The 25,239-nt window shown below is 41.5% G+C and overlaps 1 protein-coding gene across 4 annotated transcripts in view; it reads left to right on the forward strand.

The window, feature by feature from the left end:
- The window catches only part of SCYL2 (SCY1 like pseudokinase 2), a 46,103-nt gene extending 21,193 nt beyond the window's left edge, over positions 1-24,910 (forward strand). Inside the window, exons 7-18 of one of the 4 annotated variants that reach the window (XM_044280633.1) lie at positions 2,111-2,227; positions 6,158-6,283; positions 9,089-9,265; positions 10,485-10,607; positions 14,715-14,828; positions 15,507-15,639; positions 15,744-15,862; positions 17,242-17,342; positions 17,548-17,623; positions 20,089-20,178; positions 22,768-22,890; positions 23,551-24,910. In XM_044280633.1, the coding sequence (XP_044136568.1) occupies positions 2,111-2,227; positions 6,158-6,283; positions 9,089-9,265; positions 10,485-10,607; positions 14,715-14,828; positions 15,507-15,639; positions 15,744-15,862; positions 17,242-17,342; positions 17,548-17,623; positions 20,089-20,178; positions 22,768-22,890; positions 23,551-24,201 (1,950 nt within the window). In that variant the 3' untranslated portion in view covers positions 24,202-24,910. The remainder of the gene's footprint in view (positions 1-2,110; positions 2,228-6,157; positions 6,284-9,088; positions 9,266-10,484; positions 10,608-14,714; positions 14,829-15,506; positions 15,640-15,743; positions 15,863-17,241; positions 17,343-17,547; positions 17,624-20,088; positions 20,179-22,767; positions 22,891-23,550) is intronic. The other 3 variants (XM_044280634.1, XM_044280635.1, XM_044280636.1) reach the window with 3 other exon arrangements.
- Positions 24,911-25,239: the final 329 nt, after the last annotated feature.

A 25,239-nucleotide genomic window follows, 5' to 3' on the forward strand; every position in this document is an offset into this window, starting at 1 on the left:
TCAGTCCTGTGAAAAACTATTGGTACAGGGAGGGGGAATTACCAGTGACAGACAGCTATCTCTCTGTGTACATTTATACACATAAGGCCTCATGCACATGACCGTTGTTCTGGTCCGAATACGAACCGCAGTTTTTGCGGCTCGGGTGCGGACCCATTCACTTCAATGGGTCCACAAAAGATGCGGACAGCACTCTGTGTGCTCCGTTCCGTAGACCCGCAAAAAAAATATAACATGTCCTATTCTTGTCCGTTTTGCGGACAAGAATAGGCATTTCTACAATGGCCCTTCCGTTCCGTTAATTGCGGAAAGCACACGGTTGGCTTCTGTGTTTTGCGGACCGCAAAAAAACAAAACTGTTGTGTGCATGAGGCCTAATGCTATCAATCACTGATAACTCCTCCCTCCTGTACTTATGGGTATTAATAGGAGTTGGGGGAAAAAAAACTGAGCTACAAATGTATAAATCACAAGTTTTACTGAATCGAGTAATTAGACACAAAAATCCTCGATGCTAATTTTTTGCATCGAGGATTTGTTTGTGTCATGGGGAGCGGGATTGAAGTGCTTGCTATTACTCACTGCTCCGTGGTCACCCTCACCGCGCTGCACTGTACTGTATCCTGACACATCGTCAGGTCATAGTGCATGATAGCGCACACTATGATCCGACGCTGTGTGACGTTAGGACTACAGTGCACCGCGCGGAGAAGAAGGAGGAGCTTTGGATCTGCACCTCTACAGGAAAGGTAAGTACAGGCGTGGGGGACATGGCTAGGAGGGGGAGATGGTGGCACGGGGGGGCAAGCTCGTGGCACTGGGGAGCAGCTGGTAGCACTTGGGGGCAGCTGATGGCATGGGGGGGGGCGATGAGTTTTTATAAAGAAAAATGTTCCTTTAATTCGATTTTTGTTATTAGAGTACTCGACTAATCTTTGGATTGATCGATTACAAAAATAGTCGATAGCTGCAGCCCTACATGTAGCTATGGCTGAAGGCACAAACACAATGGAACAGCACTTTGCAAACACAAATTAAAAAAATTACAAAATGGTGCCTTACAAAATATACTAGTGCTAATGCTATGCTCATTAAATAATTGTGAGATTCTTGGCACATACTAAAAGACCACAGTTACCATATGCAGTACAGTAGTAAGTTTTAAAAAAAATAATCAGATAACCAAGACACATAAAGCAAGTCCTTAATACAACAGAATTGGGCTACTTTCACACTAGCGTTTTTGCTGGATCCGGCAGGGTTCAGCAAAAACGCTTCCGTTACTGATAATACAACCATCTGCATCCGTTATGAACGGATCCGGTTGTATTACCTGTAACATACCCAAGACTGATCCATCATGAACTCCATTGAAAGTCAATGGGGGAAGGATCCGTTTTCTATTGTGTCAGAGAAAATGGATCCGTCCCCATTGACTTGCATTGTGGGTCATGACAGATCTGTCTTGCTCCGCATTCCAGGACGGTTTGCTCTCCGGTCTGGGAACGCAACTAAACGGTATGTAATGCATTTTGGAGCATTCCGTTCTGTTCAGTTACGTTTTGTCCCCATTGACAATAAATGGGGACAAAACGGAGGTGTTTTTTTTCCGGTATTGAGTCCCTATGACTCAATACCGGAAAATATTAACGCTAGTGTGAAAGTGGCCTTACATAGTACATACATGTACCAGAAAAATAAAATAGAGTCGCTGCTTAAGTGTTGTCCAAATGGGCAGCTCATCTTGGCACAGACAGGGGGCAGTACTGAACCTTTAGTACCACAGAGGAGAGCTGCTAGACATCATACAAAGGTGTTTTACCAGTGAAATGACTGTTTATTGGTTGGATTGAATCTGAGGCAGTGTATGTTAAAGTCTAATCTCTACTTACGCTGGCCCAGAAAAGACCATTGTATGTTGAAAATATTGTATCCTGAGGCCATTGTATCTTGCCAAATCACTGTCCTATGAATTCCACACATAAGGCTTTTCTATTTAATCCCTTTTTCCAGAGAATGTGTATATTGGTTAGGTTTGTGTGGCATATTATATAGAATTTATACACTTTTGCTCTGTTCAATCATTTCTTTTTTATTTTATTTTACACAGCTAAGTCATTTAAACCCTAATATCCTTGTAAATATCCCAGAAGAAGTCCGGGAACATATAAAACTCCTTCTCAATGTTACTCCAGCAGTCAGACCAGATGCAGATCAGATAACAAAGGTAGGGGGAGCTTGACTAGAAGCTGTTAACTTTGTTGTGTCCACTTTCACTAGCTACTTATAACATGCCTTTTAAAACATCATAGTCAACCTTTGTTTCACGATTATGGCAATACCAAATTTAGGGTACTTTCACACTAGCGTTTTTCTTTTACGGCATAGAGTTCCGTCCTACGGGCTCTATACCGGAAAAGAACTGAACAGTTATATCCCTATGCATTCTGAATGGAGAGCAATCTGTTCAGGATGCATCAGGATGTCTTCAGTTCAGTCTTTTTCACTGTTTAGGACGGAGATAATACCGCAGCATACTACAGTTTTATCTCTGACTAAAAATAGACGGAAAGACGGATCTGGCCTTTCAATGCATTTGTAAGACGGATCAGGATCCTGATCAGTCTTACAAATGCCATCAGTTGGCATACGTTTTGATGGATCCGGCCTGCAGTTCTGGCCGCGGAACTGCCTGCCGGAATCCTCTGCTGCAAGTGTGAAAGTACCCTTAGTTGGTTTTCATTCTGCTTTACGTCTTAAGAAAAATATGTATATAAGCGTATATAGGATTTACAGTGAAAAAGTATTCATACCCATTGAACTTTAAAAAAAAAAAAAAAAACACGTTACACCCACAAACTTAAATGTATTTTATTGGGATTTTATGCGATAGTTGCTACTGTGTTGGTTTTCAAATGCATGCATGGTTTTCAAATTTTTTGATAATTTAATAAAAAATCTGTAAAATGTGGTGTGCATTTGTATTCAGCCCCCTAAGTCAATACTTTGTAGGACCACCTTTCACTGCAATTATAGCTTCAAGTCTTTTACGGTATGTCTCTTCCAGCTTTGCACATCTAGAGGCTGAAATGTTTGCCCATTCTTTGCAAAATAGCTCAAGCTCATTCAGATTGAATCTGTGAACAGCAATTTTCAAGTCTTGCCACAGATTCCCAATGGGGTTAAGGTCTGGACTATGACGGGGCCATTTTAACACATGAATATGCTTTGATCTAAACCTTTCCATTGTAGCTCTGGCTGTATATTTAGGGTCATTGTCCTGCTGGAAGGTGAACCTCTGCCCCAGTCTCAATTCTTTTACAGCCTCTACCAGGTATTCCTCCAGGATTGCCTCCATCTTCCCATCAACTCTGACCAGCTTCCCTATTCCTGCTGAAGAAGAGCATCCCCACAGCATGATGCTGCCACCACCATTTTTCATGGTAGGAATGGTGTGTTCAGGGTTGGGGTGCAGTCATCTGACTAGCACACCTTCTTTCACATGTTTACTTTGTCCCCTACGTGGCTTGTGGCAAACTGCAATGGGACTTATGGCTTGTTTTAAAAAATGTCTTTCTTATTGCCACTCTTCCATAAAGGCCAGATTTGTTGAGTACATCACTAATAGTTGTCCTGTGAACAGATTCTCCCACCTGAGCTGTGGGTCTCTGCAGCGTCTCTGGAGTGACTATGGGCCTCTTGGCTGCTTCTCTAATTAGTCCTCTCCTTGCCTGGGCTGTCGGTTTAGGTGGACATCCATGCCTTCATAGGTTTGCAGTTGTGCCATACTGCTCCCACTTTCAGATGATGGATTAAACAGTGCTCCATGAGGTATTCAAAGCTTGCAATATTTTTTTTTTACCTAATCCTGCTTAACACTTCTCCACAACTTCATCCCTGACCTGTCTGGTGTGTTCCTTGGTTTTCATAATGCAGTTTGATCGCTAATGATCTCTAACAAACCTTTACAGAACAGCTGTAGTTAAACTGAGAATAAATTACACACAGATGGACTCTGTCTACTAACGAGGTGACTTGTGAAGGCAATTGTTCACACTGGATTATATTTAGGGTTATCAGAGTACAGGGGGCTGAGTACAAATGCACGCCACACCTTTCAGATTTTTTTTGTTAAAAATTTTGAAATCCGTGTGTCATTTTCTTTTCACTTCACACATATTTGCTAATTTGTGTTGGTCTATGACAAAAAAAAAATCCCAATAAAATACATTTAAAGGCTATAAAAGTATTTGAACACCCTGCAATTTTGAAAGTTCTCCCACTTGGAAATCATGGAGGGGTCTAACATTCACATTATAGGAGCATTCCCACTCAGAGACAAAAAAAATAAAAATATTAGATTGTATGATTTTTAAAGCATTTATTTGGCTGGCACTGCTGAACATAAGTATTTGAACACCTGAGAAAATCAGTGTTAATATTTGGTACAGAAGCCTTTGTTTGCAATTACAGAGGTCAAACGTTTCCTGTAGTTCTTGACCAGGTTTGCACATACTGCAACATGGATTTTGGCCCACTCCTCCACACAGATCTCCTCTAGATCTGTCACGTTGTTGTGCTGTCGCTGAGCAACACAGAGTTTCAGCTCCCTCCCAAAGATGTTCTATTGGATTTAGGTCTGGAGACTGGCTAGTGGCTAGGCCACTCCAGAACCTTGATATGCTTCTTACGGAGCCACGACCCATCTTCAATGCTCTAACTGAGGGAAGAAGGTTGTTGCTCAAAATCTCACAATAAATAGCCCTATTCATCCTCTCCTTAATACAGTGCAGTCCTCCTGTCCCCTTCACAGAAAAGCACCCCCAAAGCATGATGTTACCACCCCCATGCTTCACAGTAGGGATGGTGTTCTTGGGATGCAACTCCTTTTTCTTTTTCCTCCAAATACGACGAGTGAAGTTTAGACCAAAAAGTTCTACCACATGGCTTTCTCCCATGCCTGCTCTGGATCATCCAGATGGTCATTGGCAAACTTCAGACGGGCCTGGACATGTGATGACTTGAGCAGGGGAACCTTCCGTGCAATGCATGATTTGAAACCATGACGGCATAGTGTTCTACTGACAGTGACCTTTGAAACTGTGGTCCCAGCTCTCTTCATGTCATTGACCAGCTCCTCTCTTGTAGTTCTGGGCTAATTCCTCACCTTTCTTATCATCAGTGATACCCCACAACGTGAGATCTTGCATGGAGCCTCAGTCCAAGGGAGACTGACAGTCGTCTTTAGCCTCTTCCATTTTCTAACAATTGCTCCAACAGTTGATCTATTTTCACTAAGCTGCTTGGCAATTGCCCCGTAGCCCTTTCCAGCCTTGTGGAGGTGCACAATTTTGTCTCTGGTGTCTTTTGATAGCTCTTTGGTCTTGCCCATGGTAGTAGTTGGCGTCTGACTGACTGTGGGGTGGACAGGTGTGTTTATGATTGCTTTTTACTCATTTTTGGCTAAAAATCATATTTTCAATTGGCCTTTATTAGAAATATCAAGCCATTCCTGTCACAAAGGGTTAACTGTTTTTCTAACTGTGTGACTGGTACTTTCACTTTGTGCAGGTCATCTAATAACCCTTATCTCTAAACTACTAAGAGGTCATAAACCACTTATTTAAGCAACATTCTTGACCGTAAGATAAGGCTTGCGCTTTAATGAGTGTTTATAATGTGAGAGAGCAGAGATAAGAAGTCCTTCTGCTCCCCAGATGACAGAAAACCCACAGGCAGCTAGTAGAGCATGTCGGCTGTGTTCATAAAAAAGGAAGTGAAAGAAATTATTTTTAGCTCTAAATAAGTACAATGCAATAATAATATTAAAAAAAAATGCCCCCAAAGGTGTACATAGCCTTTAAGTTTGTGGGTTTAACCTGAAAAAATGTGGAAAAGTTCAAGGGGTACGAATACTTTTTGAAGGGACTGCATATCACACTGATCTCACATGGTGTCCCTGCATTTCATTAGGGCTGTGCATGCCATCATGTTGGGAAATGCATGTGGCACCCGCATGAAAAGGATATCACAGCATACTTCATGCAATATATCAGACTGAGTTCTCCCCTAGAATTACTGGGAACCTCACTCTGAACTAAAATATCAAATTGAACAGTTTGAATACTAAAATCATGCTTTGCTCTTAATTTTACAGATTCCATTTTTTGATGATGTTGGTGCTGTGACATTACAATATTTTGATTCCCTTTTTCAAAGAGACAATCTTCAGAAATCCCAGTTTTTCAAAGGTTTGCCGAAAGTTCTTCCCAAACTGCCAAAGGTTTGTATCGAAGACCCTTGAGGGACACCAGCTAGATACATTGTGTAAATGCTTTTATATAACTGGGGCCCTAACTGAACAAGAAGAATGATGCCTTAGTCATCAATGGAGTACATTTCAAAGTGTTGCAAAAGCCACAGTGCATCACAATATACTGTATTTGTATGAGAGATGCTTAAATAGTGTCTAACTTTTCACACAACTGCATAAATCAGCAAATAAACCATAATAAATCTTATCGGAGGAAAATGCAGCTCTCCACCTTACCTAAACAAACATTCACTCTGCATTCTCATCTGATTCTGTCTTTTGAGACAAAGCTAATTTTCAGCTCACTGAAGAATCAGATTATAGCTGCCTTACAGAAGTCAGGGGAGGGGGAGGAAAAGTAAGCTGACATAGAGAGACTGAGGCATTGACAGGGCGGCTGGAACATATAATAGTGCTATATCTCACCCCAAGTGCTTGATTCACATCACTACTGCTCAGTACTTTTCTGTAATGTCTTAAATCTTGCTTCTAACACAGTAAGAGATTTAGGAACCAGAATCTTTGTATAGGAGACATGACAGCAGCTATTGTCTACCCACTAGCTCAGGGGCAACTGACAATTAAAAATGGAGCATACTGCGGGAGAAGTGTAGGATACAAGTCATATAATAGCCAGACATACGGCAACTCCTCATGCACACATAACAGCTTAATCTGAAAGGTCATCTTAAAGTGTAAGTATGCTTTAAAGGGGGTCTCAGGGAAATAAGAAAATGAAAATACTTAAATTAGGGATCGACCGATATTGATTTTTTTAGGGCCGATACCGATAATTTGTGAACTTTCAGGCCGATAGCCGATAATTTATACCGATATTCTGGGAATTTTCATTTTTGAAAAAAAAATAAGATTCCTACACAAATCTGCAGAAAATTAATGTTTATTGTTAATGTGTATATATATTTTTTTTTTGTAAATCTTTCTTTTTCATTTATACTTAATATTTTGGTGTTTTATTTTTGTAACTTTTTTTTTTTAAATTTTTTTTACTAACTTTTAGCCCCCTTAGGGACTAGAACCCTTCTCCTATTCACCCTGATCTCTATAGGAGCTCTCACTGTCCCTGCTGCTCTGTGCTTTGTGCACACAGCAGCATGGAGCTTACCATGGCATCCAGGGCTTCAATAGCGTCCTGGCTGCCATGGTAACCGATCGGAGCCCCAGCATTACACTGCTGGGGCTCCGATCGGAGGAGCAGGGGATCCTGAGGGGACTTGGGTGGGGGGGGGGCGCACTGCGCCACCAATGTTTTTAATACTGGGGTGGGGGGGCGCACTGCGCCACCAATGCTTAATACTGGAGGGGCTTGGGGGGGGCGCACTGCACCACCAATGTCTAATACTGGGGTTGGGGGGGAACTGCACCACCAATGTCTAATACAGGGCTTGGGGGGGCGCACTGCGCCACCAATGAAGATAAATCTCTCATTTATTCATATACAGGAGGCGGGAGCTGGCTGCAGAATCGCATAGCCGGCTCCCGACCTTTATGAGCGGTAGCTGCGATCCGCGGCACCTGAGGGCTTAACTACCGCAGATCGCAGCTATTGCTCATAGAGGTTGGGAGCCGGTTATGTGATTCTGCAGCTCCCGCCTCCTGTATATGAATAAATGAGAGATTTCTCTTAATTGGTGGCGCAGTGGCCACAGACCCTCCCCTTCTCTTGTCCCCTGTCCTTTCATTGGTCGCAGCAGCAGCACAGGGGGAGGAGACACTGCTTCCTTCTCCCCTGTGCTGCTAAGGGGAACACGGAGAGAGCGGTCAGCGGCGCGATCTGTGTTCCCCATACGCTATCGGAATATCGGCAAAATAGATGCCGATACCGATAGCGGTCAAAATCCTGAATATCGGCCCGATAATATCAGGTAAAACCGATAATCGGTCGATCCCTAACTTAAATAGTTACTTTATTATAAATATATTCCCAAATACCTTTCATTAGCTATCATGGCTCATTTTGTCTAGGGAGCAAACAGGAGAAATAAAATGGCCGCCTGTCCTATTAGCGCGCACACAAACCTGTCCTAATCACACAGAACTGAGCTAAAGAGCTGCCTTATCCTCCTCTCTGCTCTGTTTGTCAGGGATTATGATCCTGAATACAGTTTAATATGATATTTAGCTGAATCTCTGTAGGAATGGAGTTCATGAGGAGACATGAAGTACAGAGAGGAGGTGGGGGTGTGCCTAATGGGCTGCAGCACTTGTATGTAGTCTCCATTACCACAGCCCCACATTACCACAGTCTGTCCTGTCCGTCCTCTTTACCTCAGCTGTTTCCTAATTATCTCAATTCCTACAGATATTTAGCTGAAGATCCTATTAAACTGTAATGAGGATCATAATCCCTGACATGGAGAGCAGAGAGGAGGATGAGGCAGCTCTTTCAATCAGTGTTGTAATGTAACTTGTCCTCCTGTGTGATTAGGACAGGTTTTATGTGGACTAATAGGACGGCGGCCATTTTATTTCCCCTGATGATTGCTCCCTAGACCAAACGAGCCATTATAACTAATGAAAGGTATTTGGGAATATATTTATAATAAAGTAATATTTAAGTATTTTTATTTTCTTGATTCCCGGTGAACCCCTTTTAAGTACATTGTTTTATGTACTAGCATTCCAAAATTCAATGGTAAATGTTGAGACTGGGATAGAAACATGCAAAAAATTATGGGTTGTAGCTTTGCATAGTTTACTTGATCAAACATACATGTCAGCGTTTTCGGTGAAATTTTTTGTTTAATTTTACAGCGTGTCGTTATACAACGTATATTACCGGCACTGACTTCAGAATTTGTAAACCCAGACATGGTGCCGTTTGTGTTGCCCAATGTTTTACTGATAGCAGAGGAATGCACCAAGGAGGAATATGCAAAGCTCATTCTGCCAGACCTTGGCCCAGTTTTTCGGCAACAGGAGCCTATTCAGGTTAGTTTCCCTGGTCTTCGTGTGTTTTGGTTTTTTAACATGATTTGTATTATTTTTTAGATGAGAATTGAATAACAGTTTGATTATGTATGAGTGTGTTGTGTGTGGCCTCTCTCCCTTATATGTGAATGAGGTGCTGGCATGTTTGAGTAAAAGTTAAGTTTAATCTATCGCTCAGGAGTTTAGTATTGGCACAGGGTAGGGCTGCAGCTATCGACTATTTTTGTAATCGAGTATTCTATTGATTAATCCAACGATTATTTGAGTACTCTTATAACTAAAAACTAATTAAAAGAGCGGCCCCCCCGTGCCATCATCCGCCCCCGTGCCATCAGCTTCCCCCTCGGTGCCATCAGCTTCCCCGCAGGGCCACCAGCTGCCCCCCCCCCCCCCCCAGGGCCACCAGCTGCCCCCCCCCCCAGTGCCACCAGCTGCCCCCCCCCCAGTGCCACCAGGTGCCACCAGCTGCCCCCCCAGTGCCACCATCTCCCTGAGTGCCGCCATCTTCCCCTCCTAGCCATGTCCCCAACGCCAGTACTTAAACCTTTCCTGTAGGGGAATTTTTGTGTCGAATTACTTAATTCAATCGAGTAATCATTTCAGCCCTAGAACAGGGTACAACTTACTGATATATGCCTGATTCTCACTATGTGCGAAGTTGGCATCACCTGGATGTTTTGTTCTGGAAATGGTCTCCAGTATACAGAAAACTTATTTTATAGGAGGTTTCTGCAGGACTTTCCTCTTGCTTCTAGGTGCAAGCTCCATGAACACTATCCATGAGCAGAGCTGGCAGTTGTATATTAAAGCATTGCACCGTCTCAAACTCCAGTCCCTAGGCACAGTTTATTTATAGTGTAGTGCAGTTGGCACTTATTTGATGGCATGCAGTTTAAAGTGTAATGCAAAGAGCAAAATCTGTAGCAAATTTCTGCCATGTTACTGACTATTGTCAAGGCATACACGTTATAACTTTCTATGGTTGTCTCGTGAAGTCCTGTAATCATTGTATTGATGTCTTTTTCTAAACCAAACTTTTCTCTATAATAACTTTTTCAATTGTCTCATTTTCCATGCCGTCAGGCTAGCAACATGGTGAGTGGATGTGTTTATCTATAAAACTGGTCTTAAGTCTGAAAGTTGTTTATTAATTTTTTTTCTAAATAAAATGTGACCACTGATTTTCCTTTTTTTTTTTTTTTTTTTTTTGCATTTGTAGATACTTTTAATATTTCTGCAAAAAATGGACCTTCTTCTGACCAAGACCCCACCAGATGAAATCAAGAACAGTGTATTACCCATGGTGTACAGGGCCCTGGAGGCACCGTCTATACAGATTCAGGTAGCTGTTCTGTTTTACTGCTTGCATGTGACTAAGTCATTTTTAAAGGGAACCTGTCATCTGGCTCGGGGCTAGTAAACCACCAGCATGCCATTATGCAGCAGAGATTTAGGGTCACCAACCTGCCTATATCAAATCCATCTGTTCCTGCAAAGTATAGCAAATAAGTACCTAACATATCAGGAGATGAATCCAGGACTCTTCAGAGGCATCTGCATTGGACTGATGAAGCGCTCACTGCACTCTGCATACGCCCTTTGTGCACGCCTAGTGCAGTAAAGTGAACTGTACCGTCTGATGCCGGACTAATCTCCCAGTGCAGGGAAGGACTGGGCACGTTTGGGTCCAAAATCCCAGCTATGTGTCATGGTTAGGCTACTTTCACACTAGCGTTCGGGGCTCCGCTTGTGAGCTCCGTTTGAAGGCTCTCACAAGCGGCCCCGAACGGATCCGTCCAGCCCTAATGCATTCTGAGTGGATACGGATCCGCTCAGAATGCATCAGTCTGGCACCGTTTGTCCTCCGCTCAGCAGGCGGACACCTGAACGCTGCTTGCAGCGTTCGGGTGTCCGCCTGGCCGTGCGGAGGCAAACTGATCCGTCCAGACTTACAATGTAAGTTAATGGGGACAGATCCGTTTGAAGTTGACACAATATGGCTCAATTTTCAAACGGATCCGTCCCCCATTGACTTTCAATGTAAAGTCAAAACGGATCCGTTTGCACTATCATGAACAAAAAAAAAAAAATATTATTATTATTTTTTTTTTTTTTGGTTTATGGTAATGCAAACGGATCCGTTCTGAACGGATCTAAGCGTTTGCATTATAGGAGCGGATCCGTCTGTGCAGAAACCAGACGGATCCGCTCCGAACGCGAGTGTGAAAGTAGCCTTAGTGGCTTCAAAAGCAGGCGAGCTTCCCAGCAGTAAGAACCAGCATTGCTTGGAGTACATTTAGCTCTATCGCATTCTTTTTCTAGCAAAGACCATTTCATTTCAGTGAGGTTACGTCCTAATTCTTTTACCATATCCAAATGTGACTGAAATCGTTAATATCACGTCGCAGTGCAACATTTTGTACTGTTTGGTGAATATTGTTCACTTATTGCATAGAGAGTCTGAAGGTAAGAAGTGACCCCTAGTGGCCAAACCGAATATGACATTTAATGGTAATTATAAACAATATAATGGTAATGAATTCATATTTCATTGTCTATGGTGTCTTCTGTGTAAAATAGACCTGCCCTACAGTTTTTTACACCTGTTTTTTGCATGTCAATTTTTATCTGATAATCTTTATTAAGATTTAAAACATGGAAGTACAAACAAAACCCAACTCCCAGATCTCCCCCTCCTTCTAAAGAAAGTATGTATATGAGCTGGTATCTCTTGTCATATACAAGGGAACATAAGGAGGTCATAGTATACAAAAATGTAATGTCTGCTCAAGATTAGTGTTGAGCGAACTTGTGTTTTAAGTTCGGCATCTAAAGTTCGGGTTATCGAAGAATCGCGTTATGGATTCCGCTAACACGGACCATAAGTTCACAGCCCGGACTGGCAGGAGCGCTGATCTGGGCTGTTTAACTCTTAACATGCTGCAGGCAGTGGCACCTGTCGCATGTAAGAGGTGACAGAGGGAGTGGATTTCCCCGTCTCCCATCAGCACCCCGTAAATGCTCTCCCTGCATTTATTGGAGGCCATTTGGCACCAGGAGAGGTAAAATATAGATTGGGCTCAGCATGCATATGGAATCTGCTTTCCCTAACATTAATAGAGGCCATTTTGACACTGGTGGAGGTAGCATTTAGTGTAGGTTCCTGTCCTAAAAAGATCGCCTTGTTGGCAGAAAGGCACAAATAATTTACAAAATGTATTTGCCAAGAATCTCACATTTATAACGTAGCATTAGCACTTAGTGGGCTCCTGGGCTCCAACACAGAGAACTCCGCCCCGGGGCACCTGCATGTGCTCATTTGCATATCAATTAAACTTTATTTTTCCAGCTTCTGCAAGTGTAAAGAAAAAGACAAAGGTACCATTACATTTATGTATAGGTGTGCTATAGGACTATGTAAGCACTGTATATGGCCATATGGAGGTGACAGACTCCCTTAAGCACTTGAGACATACCTGTACGGCATGGCTCCCGGGTCCTTAAGGACCCATGACGTATCGGTACGTCATGTGTTGTTCCAATCAGTGATCGGAACCCGGTGCCTGCTCAAATCATTGAGCAGGCACCTTGGCTAAAAAAACTCTGCTAAATAAACCATTTTTTGTAACCTTACATCACAAAAAGTGAAATAGCAAGCAATAAAAAAGTCACACACCCCCCAAAATAGTGCCAATAAAACCGTCATCTCTTCCCGCAAAAATCATACCCTACCCAAGGTAATCGCCCAAAAACTGAAAAAATTATGGCTTTCAGACTATGGAAACACTAAAACATGATTTATTTTTTTTGCTTCAGAAAATAAATCATTGTGTAAAACTTACATAAATAAAAAAAAAGTATACATATTGGGTATCGCTGCATCCGTGACAACCTGGTCTATAAAAATATCACATGATCTAACCTGTCAGATGAATGTTGTAAATGACAAAAAATTAAAACGGTGCCAAAACAGCTATTTCTTGTTATTTTACCTCACAAAAAGTGTAATATAGAGCAACCAAAAATCATATGTACCTTAAACTAGTACCAACAATACTGCCACCCTATCCTGTAGTTTCTAAAATGGGGCCACTTTTTTGGAGTTTCTACTCTAGGGGTGCATCAGGGGGGCTTCAAATGGGACATGGTGTAAAAAAAAAACAGTCCAGCAAAACCTGCCTTCCAAAAACCGTATGGCATTCCTTTCCTTCTGTGCCCTGCCGTGTGCCCGTACAGCAGTTTACGACCACATATGGGGTGTTTCTGTAAACTACAGAATCAGGGCCATAAATATTGAGTTTGGTTTGGCTGTTAACCCTTGCTTTGTAACTGGAAAAAAATGATTAAAATGGAAAATCTGCCCAAAAAGTGAAATTTTGAAATTGTATCTCTATTTTCCATTAATTCTTGTGGAACACCTAAACGGTTAACAAAGTTTGTAAAAAAAAATTTTGAATACCTTGAGCGGTGTAGTTTATAGAATGGGGTCATTTTTGGGTGGTTTCTATTATGTAAGCCTCGCAAAGTGACTTCAGACCTGAACTGGTCCCTAAAAATTGTGTTTTGAAAAATTTCTGAAAAATTTAAAGATTTGCTTCTAAACTTCTAAGCCTTGTAACATCCCCAAAAAATAAAATATAATTCCCAAAATGATCCAAACATGAAGTAGACATATGGGGAATGTAAAGTAATAACTATTTTTGGAGGTATTACTATCTATTATAGAAGTAGAGAAATTGAAACTTGGAAATTTGCAAAAATTTTTTTACAAATTTTTATAAATTAAAATTCGTTTTTTTACTTCATTTTACCAGTGTCATGAAGTACAATATGTGACGGAAAAACTATCTCAGAATGGCCTGGATAAGTCAAAGCGTTTTAAAGTTATCACCACATAAAGTGACACTGGTCAGATTTGCAAAAAAATGGCCGAGTCTTTAAGGTGAAATAGGGCTGTGTCCTTAAGGGGTTAAATGTGTTTCTTGTAAGAAATATATAGTTGGCTGATACCTTGTTTTTTTACAGCATCAGACAACTCTTGAAGAAACAGCACTGCATTTGAAACGGCAGAACCCTGTGGACCCAATTATAAGTTGGTGTCCATCGTGTGGCTAATCTGGCACTGCATTATTTCTGTTATGATCTAAGCGACGCTTGTGTGAGCAGGGCAGATGTGTGACAAATTAATGGGGCCCGTTCAGGTGTATTTACATGGGATGGTGGGTCAAAAAAAACATGCATTTGTTTTACTGTGAATTATTGCAGGTTTTGGGTGCATGTATTTTACAGATGAAATCTGCAGCACCCTATTGCCTCATGCTCTAACCATAGCCAACATTTTATCTCCATCCTTAAGACATTCATTGCTGATGAAGACAAATTCTTAAACATGCTTACCTAATAGTCTGCATGTTTGATCTTAAATAGTGTTCTTTTTTTTTATCTATAGGAGCTGTGCTTAAACATAATCCCTACATTTGCAAACCTAATAGATTACCCATCCATGAAAAATTCTTTAATACCAAGAATTAAATCAGTTTGTCTACAAACATCATCACTAGCTGTGAGTATGCAAAGTACTTGTTCTCTCACTGGTAATAAATATATATAAATATATATATATATATATATATATATATGTGTGTGTATGTATGTTCTGTAAGGAGGTGATGAGCTATGTATTATACTTCTCTCTCTATATCTATCTATCTATATATATATATATATATAATCATTTACCCTGTGTGTGTGTATATATATTTATGTAATATAAGGAGGTGAAGAGCTATGTATTATGCTGCCCTGTATATGGAGCATGTATGTAAGGAGACTATGACGTATGTATTCTACTGCCATGTATATGGAATCCATATACAGGGCAGTATAATACCTAGGTCATTGTCGCGGCCCAAATCAATGTGTAGCCATTTTTATGTTTGTGTGCCAGGGCTGCTTTAAAATCCCAGTCCGACTCATGTACGAGTTGTTTTTTCTAAACTAAATCCTCAGTATTCAGGTTAAATTGCTGTGTTGGCAGTTTGCGATTAAAAAAGTGTCTTTTGGTTAGCAGTTTTCACCATCACTGCCCTATATGAAAACACTGAAGTCACAGTTAAGGGTGACTGACTGTTACGGTGGGGTTCTTGCCTTACTGCTGGATGGCAGCCTAGAACCAAGTATGCAGGAAAACTAATTCAAAGAGAAATTATGGTAACTGCATTATTTTTTTCATTTTTCATAGGTGAGGGTTAATTCCTTAGTGTGCTTAGGAAAGATTTTGGAATACCTGGATAAGTGGTATGTGCTGGATGAAATTCTCCCTTTCTTGCAACAAATTCCTTCAAGAGAGCCGGCAGTTCTAATGGGGATTTTAGGTATTGGTATTTCTCTTAAGTGCAGTTTGGATTACCCAGTATTCATTGCATGCCTATATAATTATTATAATTGTTTATATGAAATATCTAATTTGTATGAACAGGTATTTACAAATGTACCTTTACACATAAGAAGCTTGGTGTTACCAAAGAGCAGCTGGCTGGAAAAGTGCTGCCACATCTAATTCCTCTCAGCATTGACAATAACCTAAATCTCAACCAGGTGAGTACGCTATGTACTGTATGTGACCTATACAAAGGGGGTTGTCCTTGTTTTAATTCCATTTTCTATTGTTCAACTACAGTATCATTTATAATACTGGATTGTGCCCACTGTGCTTAATCCTTTCCCGTACTAGTATGGCACCGGCTGGGACTTTAACCCCTTAAAAGTTCATGCACATGTGGCCCGCATGGGTGTGCAGTGGGAGCCATGGCCGTCAGGTCTCCACTTTTTAAAACTAATGATCGCCACCAGCAATAATGCCGATCGCAGTCATTAAAGCCTTTAGATGCCGTGATCACGGCATCTAAAGGGTGAATAACCCGCTTCTTACCGACATCCTCTGTGGCCAATGAGGATGCCGATAATTGATTTCAATACACTGGGTCTCTCTGAAGAGACCCAGGTTTTGAAGCTGCAATTCTTATTTTGGCCAACATAAGAAATGAGCAATTCTGTACCAATATGGATATATAATAAACATAATTGTAAGGAATAAAAAAAAAAAAAGTTAAAACAGAGCTGCAAAACCATATAAAAAGTAAAAAAAAAAAAAAAAAAAGTTTAATATATAAAAGTTTAAATCGCCCCCTATTATGTACAATAAAAAAAATACATAAATAACAAAAAAATATAAATATCTTGAGCATCACTGCGTCCGAAAATGCCCGTACTATTAAAATATAATTTTTTTTTTCCAATACAGCGAATGGCGTAACAGGAAAAAGGGTATAAATGGCCGATTCAACATTTTTTCATTTCTTTTTTTACCCCCCCCCCCCCCACAAAATGCAACAAAATGTGATCAAAAAGGTCACACACACTCCAAAATTGTATCAATAAAAACTACAGATCCTACCTTTATAACTAAAAAAAAAAAAGGTTATCGGGGTCAGAATATGGTGATGTAAAAAAAAAAGTCCCCCCCCCATTCTCGCATGAAAAAAAAACTATACATTTGTGGTATCGTTGTAATCGTACTGCCCTATAGAATGAAGGGCACAGGTCAGTTTTGCCTCAAAGGGAACGCCGTAGTAAAAAAAAAAAACTTAAGACGTTGAGGAATTGCATTTCTTTTTTCAATTCCACACCATTTGGAATTCCTAAGGGTTAAAGATGGCTCTCTGTATATTAACAGCCCAGTGCCAGAGTGGCTCAATAGTGATTTTAGCAAAAATGACTAGATTAGTTCAAGTAAGTGCCCCAGCATTTTGCACAGGGTCTCTGTCATAAGTTTATGCTGCTCTCAGATAGGGCACCATGAAACTGCTGACAGATACCCTTTAACTCTGGGTATCCATATATCTTAAGCTGTTTTATTGGTGTCATGTTCTGTGCTGTAAAATTTGACAATACGACTACCTTTCCCTCTTATTTAGTTTAATTCGTTCATGGCCGTTATTAAGGACATGCTGAACAAGTTAGAGTCGGAGCATAAAACAAAGCTTGAACAACTACATGTTATGCAAGAGCAGCAGAAGTAAGTGGACTTTATCTTGTATATGCTAAGCACTATGTGGAAAACCTGAGCCGTCGTATTGCGCAAACCTCTGATTGCTCGTATTCAATGTCCCTGCTCAAAATAAACGTAATCTTGCTTTTTTTTCTTTATTTTGAATGTACATCTGATTAATTTGTTCACAATTTGTATAACTGAGACACTTTTCTTTTTCAACTTCTTCTAGGTCCTTGGATATATCAAATCAGCTGAATATGTCTGCAGAACAGCCTAGTAAAGGAAGCAATCGGGTAACACAACATGTAAAACACTGTCATTACAGGTTATTGTATAGCTAAGCTGCCTGATTGGGAGATATCGAAGAATATTATCACTATAAGGGTCCATTCAAATGTCCGTAGTGTATTGTGGATCCGCAATACATCCAGCCGACACCCCCCATAGAACTGCATATTCTTGTCCGCAATTGCGAACAAGAATAGGACATGTTCTATTTTTTTGTGGAGCCGCGGCCTGGAAGTACATAGTGTGCTCTCCGCATCTCTTCTGGCCCTATAGAGAATGAATGGGTCCGCACCTGTTCCCGATATTGCAGAACGGATGCGGACCCATTTGCGAACGTGTGAATGGACCCTAAGGATATGGAGTTTTTGTTGGATTAATGTGATGTTAGAAGTATGTAATACAATAAAAAGGGCAAAATAGGGGTTTTTCCTTTAATTAATAGCAAAATCTTCTGCTCTATTTACTGTGGTCCCTCAAGTTACAATATTGGTTCCAGGGCAACCATTGTAAGTCAGGCAGACTATCAGGGACGAACTTTCCTGTGTACGCTCATTCCCGACAATCTGCTTGTCTAAAGGTGCAGTCGACCACCCGATGAATGAACGAAACGCTCTCATCAGATGACACTGTCTTTCTGGGCAGCAGGTCATGCTGTCTAAACAGCGCTCTGCTGCCATGAACCTAATGATTCTGTAAGGGTACGAGCAATCGCAATTGTGACCCCTATTTCACATGTTGTGGAGGTGATCGCTACATGTAAATACAGTCCTTCTCCCCCACTGAACGAGCATACAGTTGTCGGGAAGGAATGCTTCCTTCCATATAATCTGCTGCTCCTCGCCCCCATGCAAACCCACCTTTGGGAAAACTGGTAATTGGTTTCAAAGCCCCAAATTATCATCCCATCTAGGAAAGTCCTTACACATAAGGCTACTTTCACACTCACATTTTGCTGTCCGTTTGTGAGATCCGTTCAGGGCTCTCACAACCGGTCCAAAACAGATCAGTTTTGCCCTAATGCATTCTGAATAAAAAAGGATCCGCTCAGAATGCCTCAGTTTGCCTCCGATTAGTCTCCATTCCACTCTGGAGGTGGACACCAAAACGCTGCCTGCCTAACGGATCCATCTTAGCACACAATGTACAATCTGCATGCAGTTTAGGCTACTTTCACATTAGCATTTTTTGCAGATCCGTCATGGATCTGCAAAAAACGCTTCCGTTACAATAATACAACCGCATGCATCCGTCATGAATGGATCTGGTTGTATTATGTCTTCTTGGCTTCTATAGCCATGACGGATCTGTCATGAACGCCATTGACAGTCAATGGGGGACGGGTCCGTTTTATATTGTGTCAGAGAAAATGGATCGGTCCTGACACACAATGTAAATCAATGGGGACGGATCCTGTTTTCTCTGACACGATATAAAACTGATCCGTCCCCCATTGACTTTCAATAGTGTTCTTGACAGATCCGTCATTGGCAGGCAGCGTTTTGGTGTCTTTCTCCAGAGCCAGAATGGTGACTGAACGGATGCAACTGATGCATTCTGAGCAGATCCTTTTCCATTCAGAATGCATTAGGGCAGGCATGCTCAACCTGCGGCCCTCCAGCTGTTGTAAAATTACAACTCCCACCATGCCCTGCTGTAGGCTGATAGCGGTAGGCTGTGGGGGCATGCTGGGAGTTGTAGTTTTGCAGGACTGTAGGTTGAGCATCCCTGCATTAGGGCAAAACTGATCCGTTTTGGACCGCTTCTGAGAGCCAATGATGCATATCAGAAATAGAAAGCCAAAACGCGAGTGTAAAAGTAGCCTAACTTGTTTTATGCATTCGGGTGGATTTTTTCAAGTGTCTTTTGTACTTTCTGATGGAGTTTACGTTTTGTCGCTATATTAAGCTTTTGGTTATCCAGAGACTCCAGCTTTGGGTGCCTGAGTGGGCTGGGCTGCTCAGCATTAGGCCCCATGCACACGGCCGTGTTTCACAGCCGTGTGCGGGCCGTGGAACCACGGCCTGGATCCCTCCTGAGAGCAGGAGCGCACGGCGTCACTGGTTGCTATGACGCCGTGCGCTCCCTGCTGCCGGCACAGTACAGTAATACACTGGTATAGATCATACCAGTGTATTACTGCATTGCAGCGGCAGCAGGGAGCGCACGGCGTCATAGCAACCAGTGACGCCGTGCGCTCCTGCTCTCAGGAGGGATCCAGGCCGCGGTTCCACGGCCCGCACACGGCCGTGTGCATGGGGCCTTACTCATTTAATTCAACAATTTGGTCTCAAGTGCTGGTTTAAATGTCTCGGCGGTGTTTAAGTGTGACAGTATGAGCAAAAGTTCATCTCCACGTGCAGTTATTTCAGTCACTTTATATGGTCATATAACCCATGGGACTTCATGTTGTCCATGTGCCTGGTTAGTAAGGAGCACGTGAAATGCTCCTAGGCCTACAAGTGTTGTTGTTTTTTTCCTACAGACAGACAAAGTATTTGACATGAACCAAGATTTTCTGACCGGATCAAGTGAAAAACAGGAAAATGGACATGTGCAAAAACAGCAAAGCAAGGTGAGATGAGAGATTATCTGATTGTAGGTGATGAGGAGTTGCCCACATCCTGGGCCTAAACTGACATTCATTCAGTCTGAAAGGGAACCTGTCACCAGTTTTATGGTGTCCTAACTAAGGGCACCATAGTGACTGATTCTCTTAGCAAAATGCTGGGTCACTTTCTTTAATTGACCCAGTCAATCTGCCAACATCTTGTATTGAAAAGCTCCAGCTGACAATGATGAGTCATGAATATTCATGAGCTCCTGACTCTCCCCGCCCACCTGCTGCTGAATGACAGTTATTTTCCATATGAATCAGCAGCAGGTGGGCAGGGGAGTGGCTATAGCTCTGAATTAAATATACGCTGGACTCAATGACATCACGCTGGACTCATATCAGCTCATTAGCATGCGGCATGAGGCATCTTTGTGTGTATATTATGAGATAACCATCTGTCACACCAGTAAGTGACTACATCTAAGGCACTTTTTAGTAGTTCATGATTGTATATAATTAGTTAGATTATAATCAAATATCCACATGACAGGTTCCCTTTAAATAGATTAACTCTGAATATTTTATTTAGAATTAACTGATGAAGCTTCTGATAGTCATCCTTCTGATAAATTAAAGGGTCTTCCACAATGTTGCTAGAATATACCGTAAAGGGGTATTCCAGGATTTTAGTATTGATGGCCTATCCTCAGGATTGGGCATCAGTATCTGCACCCCCGCCGATCAGCTGTTCTGCAGTAGCTCCTGCACTGGAAGTCTGTGCCAGAACGGCACAGCTCTGTCCATTGTATAGTGAGCAGAGCTTGGTAACTGCAGCGCTGCTCCCATCGAAATGAATGGGAGCAGGACTGAAGTAACCAGTTCTGTTCGCTGCACAATGAAAGAGTTGTTGAATGAGTTGCTAAATTCCAGTGCAACTCCGGGACAGGCATGGTGCACACCCCCACCTGTCACTTATCGATGGCCTATTTTGAAGTACAATAGTAAAATCCTGTACCCTTTTAAATTTCTGATCAGTGGGGATCTTGCCATTCAGTGGAAGACAGGGTCCACAAAACTTGTAAAGTACAACAGCTGTATGGGATGTTTTTCCCTGCACATTGGCAGTCTGCACAGCAGCTGGTCCGGAGCACCACTGTTTACTAACTGGTGGGATCCCAGTGGTAGGACCATCTTATTGCAGTACATCGGCTTGATCTCTGCTCGTGAATATTTCTATAGTTGGAAAGTATATAAACTAAAAAGTAATATGTTATTGTAGTGTCACATTGATAGTGCTTCTTGTGACGTGCTCTCCCCTCTAAAGCCTGGTACGTCTTTTGCCTATCTGCAGAATGACCAAGATTTTAGTTGGTTCATTATTTTTAGGGGTTCGGCTTTGTTGGGATATGAATATGGATAGGAAGGTCCTGTGATGTACTGACACATGTAGATTTCTTTACCATTTACCTGTAGCTAGTAGCTATTACATAGTGCAATATTCTGATTCAGAAAAGGGCACAGGGGCAATTCTTCTAGACATCATACTCTTCGACAGTCTAAACATCCACCAAATTTCTCACACTGGCTCAGTATAAGTTTAGAGCACAGTTAGACACTTTTATCTAACTTTGTTAATCCGGTGTATTTTATTCTTGCAAAATTTAGCTGAGCATCACATTATTATAGGTGTGTCAGTATATACTTCTATAACATTGTAATCATATTGCGTATAAATACTGTATGGTGAAATATACATTTTACAATTATAACAATCTCTAGACTGTTCCTCATTAATAAAGGAATATATCTTTTCATATAATTTTGTAATGAGCGTTTTCTAGGAGGTTTATGGCTAGTCATTTATACCACCTACTGGTTGGCTTAATTTTTGTCATAATTTTGTGCCAATATTTTAGTGCAAAGCCCATCTTAAGCCATGCAGGAGAGGCGCAGTGGATTATTCTTTTTGGCTTATTTGCTTTATAAATATGTCTAAAATAGAATGTACCAAATTGTAAAAAACACATGCCAAATTTTGTTGCAAATTGCCCAGAATTGAGATGCATCCATTGTACGGTGAGTAGGTTGTTCACTGTAGCTTTGCCCATGTCTCCATAATAAAAACATCCCATATGGGTGTCCTTCCTGAAAGCATGGATTGTCTTGGTAAGGAAGGAGTGGGAGGAGGAGGGGGTTTGTCCCGTGAGGCATCCGGTATATTGCAAGGCTTCAATGGTGGAAGAGTGAAGTTGGTTAGACCTCATCTCCTCAGGTAGGGAGGTGTGAATGGTGTGTAGCAAGTTGAGTATGGAGAAGATAGTAAAGCATAAAGGGACTGAATCCGCTGTTAAATGTTATAATGGCGAATATTTGGAAAACTGAATCCCTGTTATGTTTAGATTAAGTCAGGGTGCATAAAAATATTCATTTTTTGCTGTTATATATTATAATATTGAAAATTGTGCAGCTCCAGCAAACCAGATCAGAATGATAGATCTGAGAAGTTATTTAGGAAGTCAGTAGTTCATCTGTAGGTTTTTGAGTAATATATGTTCTTTATTGCTTTATTATAATATGAATCTTGTTTTTCATTTTTTTGTGTGTCAGAAGATGTCACTTACACTTGAAGAAAAGCAGAGGCTTGCAAAAGAACAGGAACAAGTACAAAAGATGAAAAGTCAGCAACCGTTGACACCTAGCACAGTCACCGCTGCGGGGCCTGTGAAACAGGTGAGCTCTTTCTGACCACTTCTTCAGAGGGACCAAGACCCCGTCTAAATTTTAACATACCTAACAGATAAGCATAGATTTTCTAGTAAAATTATGAAGGGTCATCAGTTTACATTACTTTCAGATACAATATCAGGGTCTAAGCTACATTAATCTGTATAGTACAGTCTTTCCCAAATGTCTGTGTTGAGTATTTGCATCTTCTGGCGCTTCATCTATATGAGTCTGTTATAGAGCTTGGCTTTATGTTTTTTTTAGGGCAACTGGTATTTATTTCCGTTTTCATTAGATACTGGTTTACATTTAAAGGGTCTAGTAGTTTGACGTTAGACCATATCCACAGGATAGGGAGCTGGAATAGCTGTGCAGACTGAAATAGACAATTGTGGGAAAACATTCAGTATAAACTGTCTTTGATTGAGCTCGTCTATGTTTGAGAGTCTTGTGGGCGGTCCTACTCAGTGATCGTCAGTCTTCTGACATACAGTCACTGAATTGGACCACCCACTAGTCGATTAATCCCAATCTGTTCAGCTCTGCCTGACAGATCAGACTGTGTTTTCATGGTGACAGGTTCCCTTCAACAGTTAGATTTGTGTGTCAAGGATTGAATGTTTGGCTTAGTACAAGTACATCATGTGGCTTTCTTTGTTCTTGCAGACGAAGGATCTGACTTTGACACTAATGGAAAATATGTCATCTCTAAACAGTTTCTCAAGCGTTGCTCCCAAACCAGCAATGGCAGGGTTATCCTCAGTCACTAGCATGCCAGGAAGCATTGGATTCCCAGCAGTTGACAACATGGCTTTAAACAGAAACCTACAAAATGGGCTCAACTCAAACACAGGGTTCCAGCCTTCTACCTTCAGTATGGGACCAATGAATCCCAATCACAATTTCTTTAGCGGAACAGCCCCCATGGGAATGAACAAGATGCCACCAATGTCTACTCCTTCTACCATGCAGAACTTCAGTACTCTTAGCAGCCCCCCTGGCATGGTGCAGCCGAATTCATTCAGCAAGCCTGCCTCAGAGATCGCATCCTTAGACAGTTTATTTGGTCCACAAAAACCCAAGGTAAGTATGAACCAAATGTCTCAGCAAAAACAAAACCCCTGGATCAACCAGTTTGGAACACCACAAGCTTCTCAGCCCACGAGTGGCAATGTAACTCAAACAGGCATGGCGGGACAGTCTGTGTTTGGAGTCCAGTCTAACCCGTTTTTCAATCCTCCAAACCTCACACAGCCTGCAAACACAATGAAGAGTAGCAGTTCTGCTAGCAACGATTTAAAAGACCTTTTTGGTTAAAAACTATTTTCTTACAGATTGTTTTCTATTCCTGCTTGGCCTGTTTGGATCTCTTGCTTCTGTACTGCCATTCTGATCTTACAAGGTTTGGTTCTGTTGCTCTCCGCTTCCCTTAACTTGTGGTGATCCTGTGGTTCTGTGTGATGAGCTAATTTTCCTAGCCAACATACTTTCTCTTCATTTTGGTGTCCATAACTTACTACATAGTTTATTATTTGGAGATAAGCTAACGTTGGTCCATGAAGCTCACACCTTATTCATCTACCAGGATCATGTTCCAAAGGACTTTCCTATTCCATTGAAATATATTTTCCTTCTTATTTTATTCTGATATCTTTACTATAAAGGGTAATGGATTTGAATAGTTAGAAGCTTACTTTGGTTAACATTCACCGTTTCTTTGCTCCTTCCTCAGGGTAGACACCTTTGTGAAAATATTTTAATTCTATTTCCACTTTAAGATTAAGACTACATAGCGACTTGCGGTCGTATGACGTAAGCTCGCAGTGTCGCACTGCTGCGTCAAAATGAATGATAGTGAATTGGGTCACATTGCAACCTACACTTACAGAGATGCAACAGTCTGCAGAAACCCAAACCTGCTGGATTTCAGTTTGACAGCATTCACTGTCAGTTGTGAATTTAGCAGAATGACATTGCTATCTTATGTCACACTGTCACAAGACACTCTGTAACCCTAGCCTAAATTTAAACTACTGAAAAACCACGCAAATAACAGAAACTATTTCCTAATATTTAGCAGCACTTTGACCAGCCTTAAAGGGGGTATTCCAGGTTTTTCCATAGTGTTATTATGTCCAGAACTGCGCCTTAACTAAGGAAACAAAGTGCACTCACCTGCTCCCCACATTTTTCTTCCAGCGTAGAGGGACTAGTCCAGCTCTTTACACTCCCTGCAGCCAATCACTGGCCTCAGTAGTGACATGTCCATGAGTGGCAAGTGACCCAACAGTGATATGTCACTTGGGGACATGTCAGTGCTGAAGCCAGTGATTGGATGCAGCAGCACACATGACC

Source organism: Bufo gargarizans, chromosome 2, assembly GCF_014858855.1.
Source record: "Bufo gargarizans isolate SCDJY-AF-19 chromosome 2, ASM1485885v1, whole genome shotgun sequence".
Classification (NCBI taxonomy): domain Eukaryota; kingdom Metazoa; phylum Chordata; class Amphibia; order Anura; family Bufonidae; genus Bufo; species Bufo gargarizans.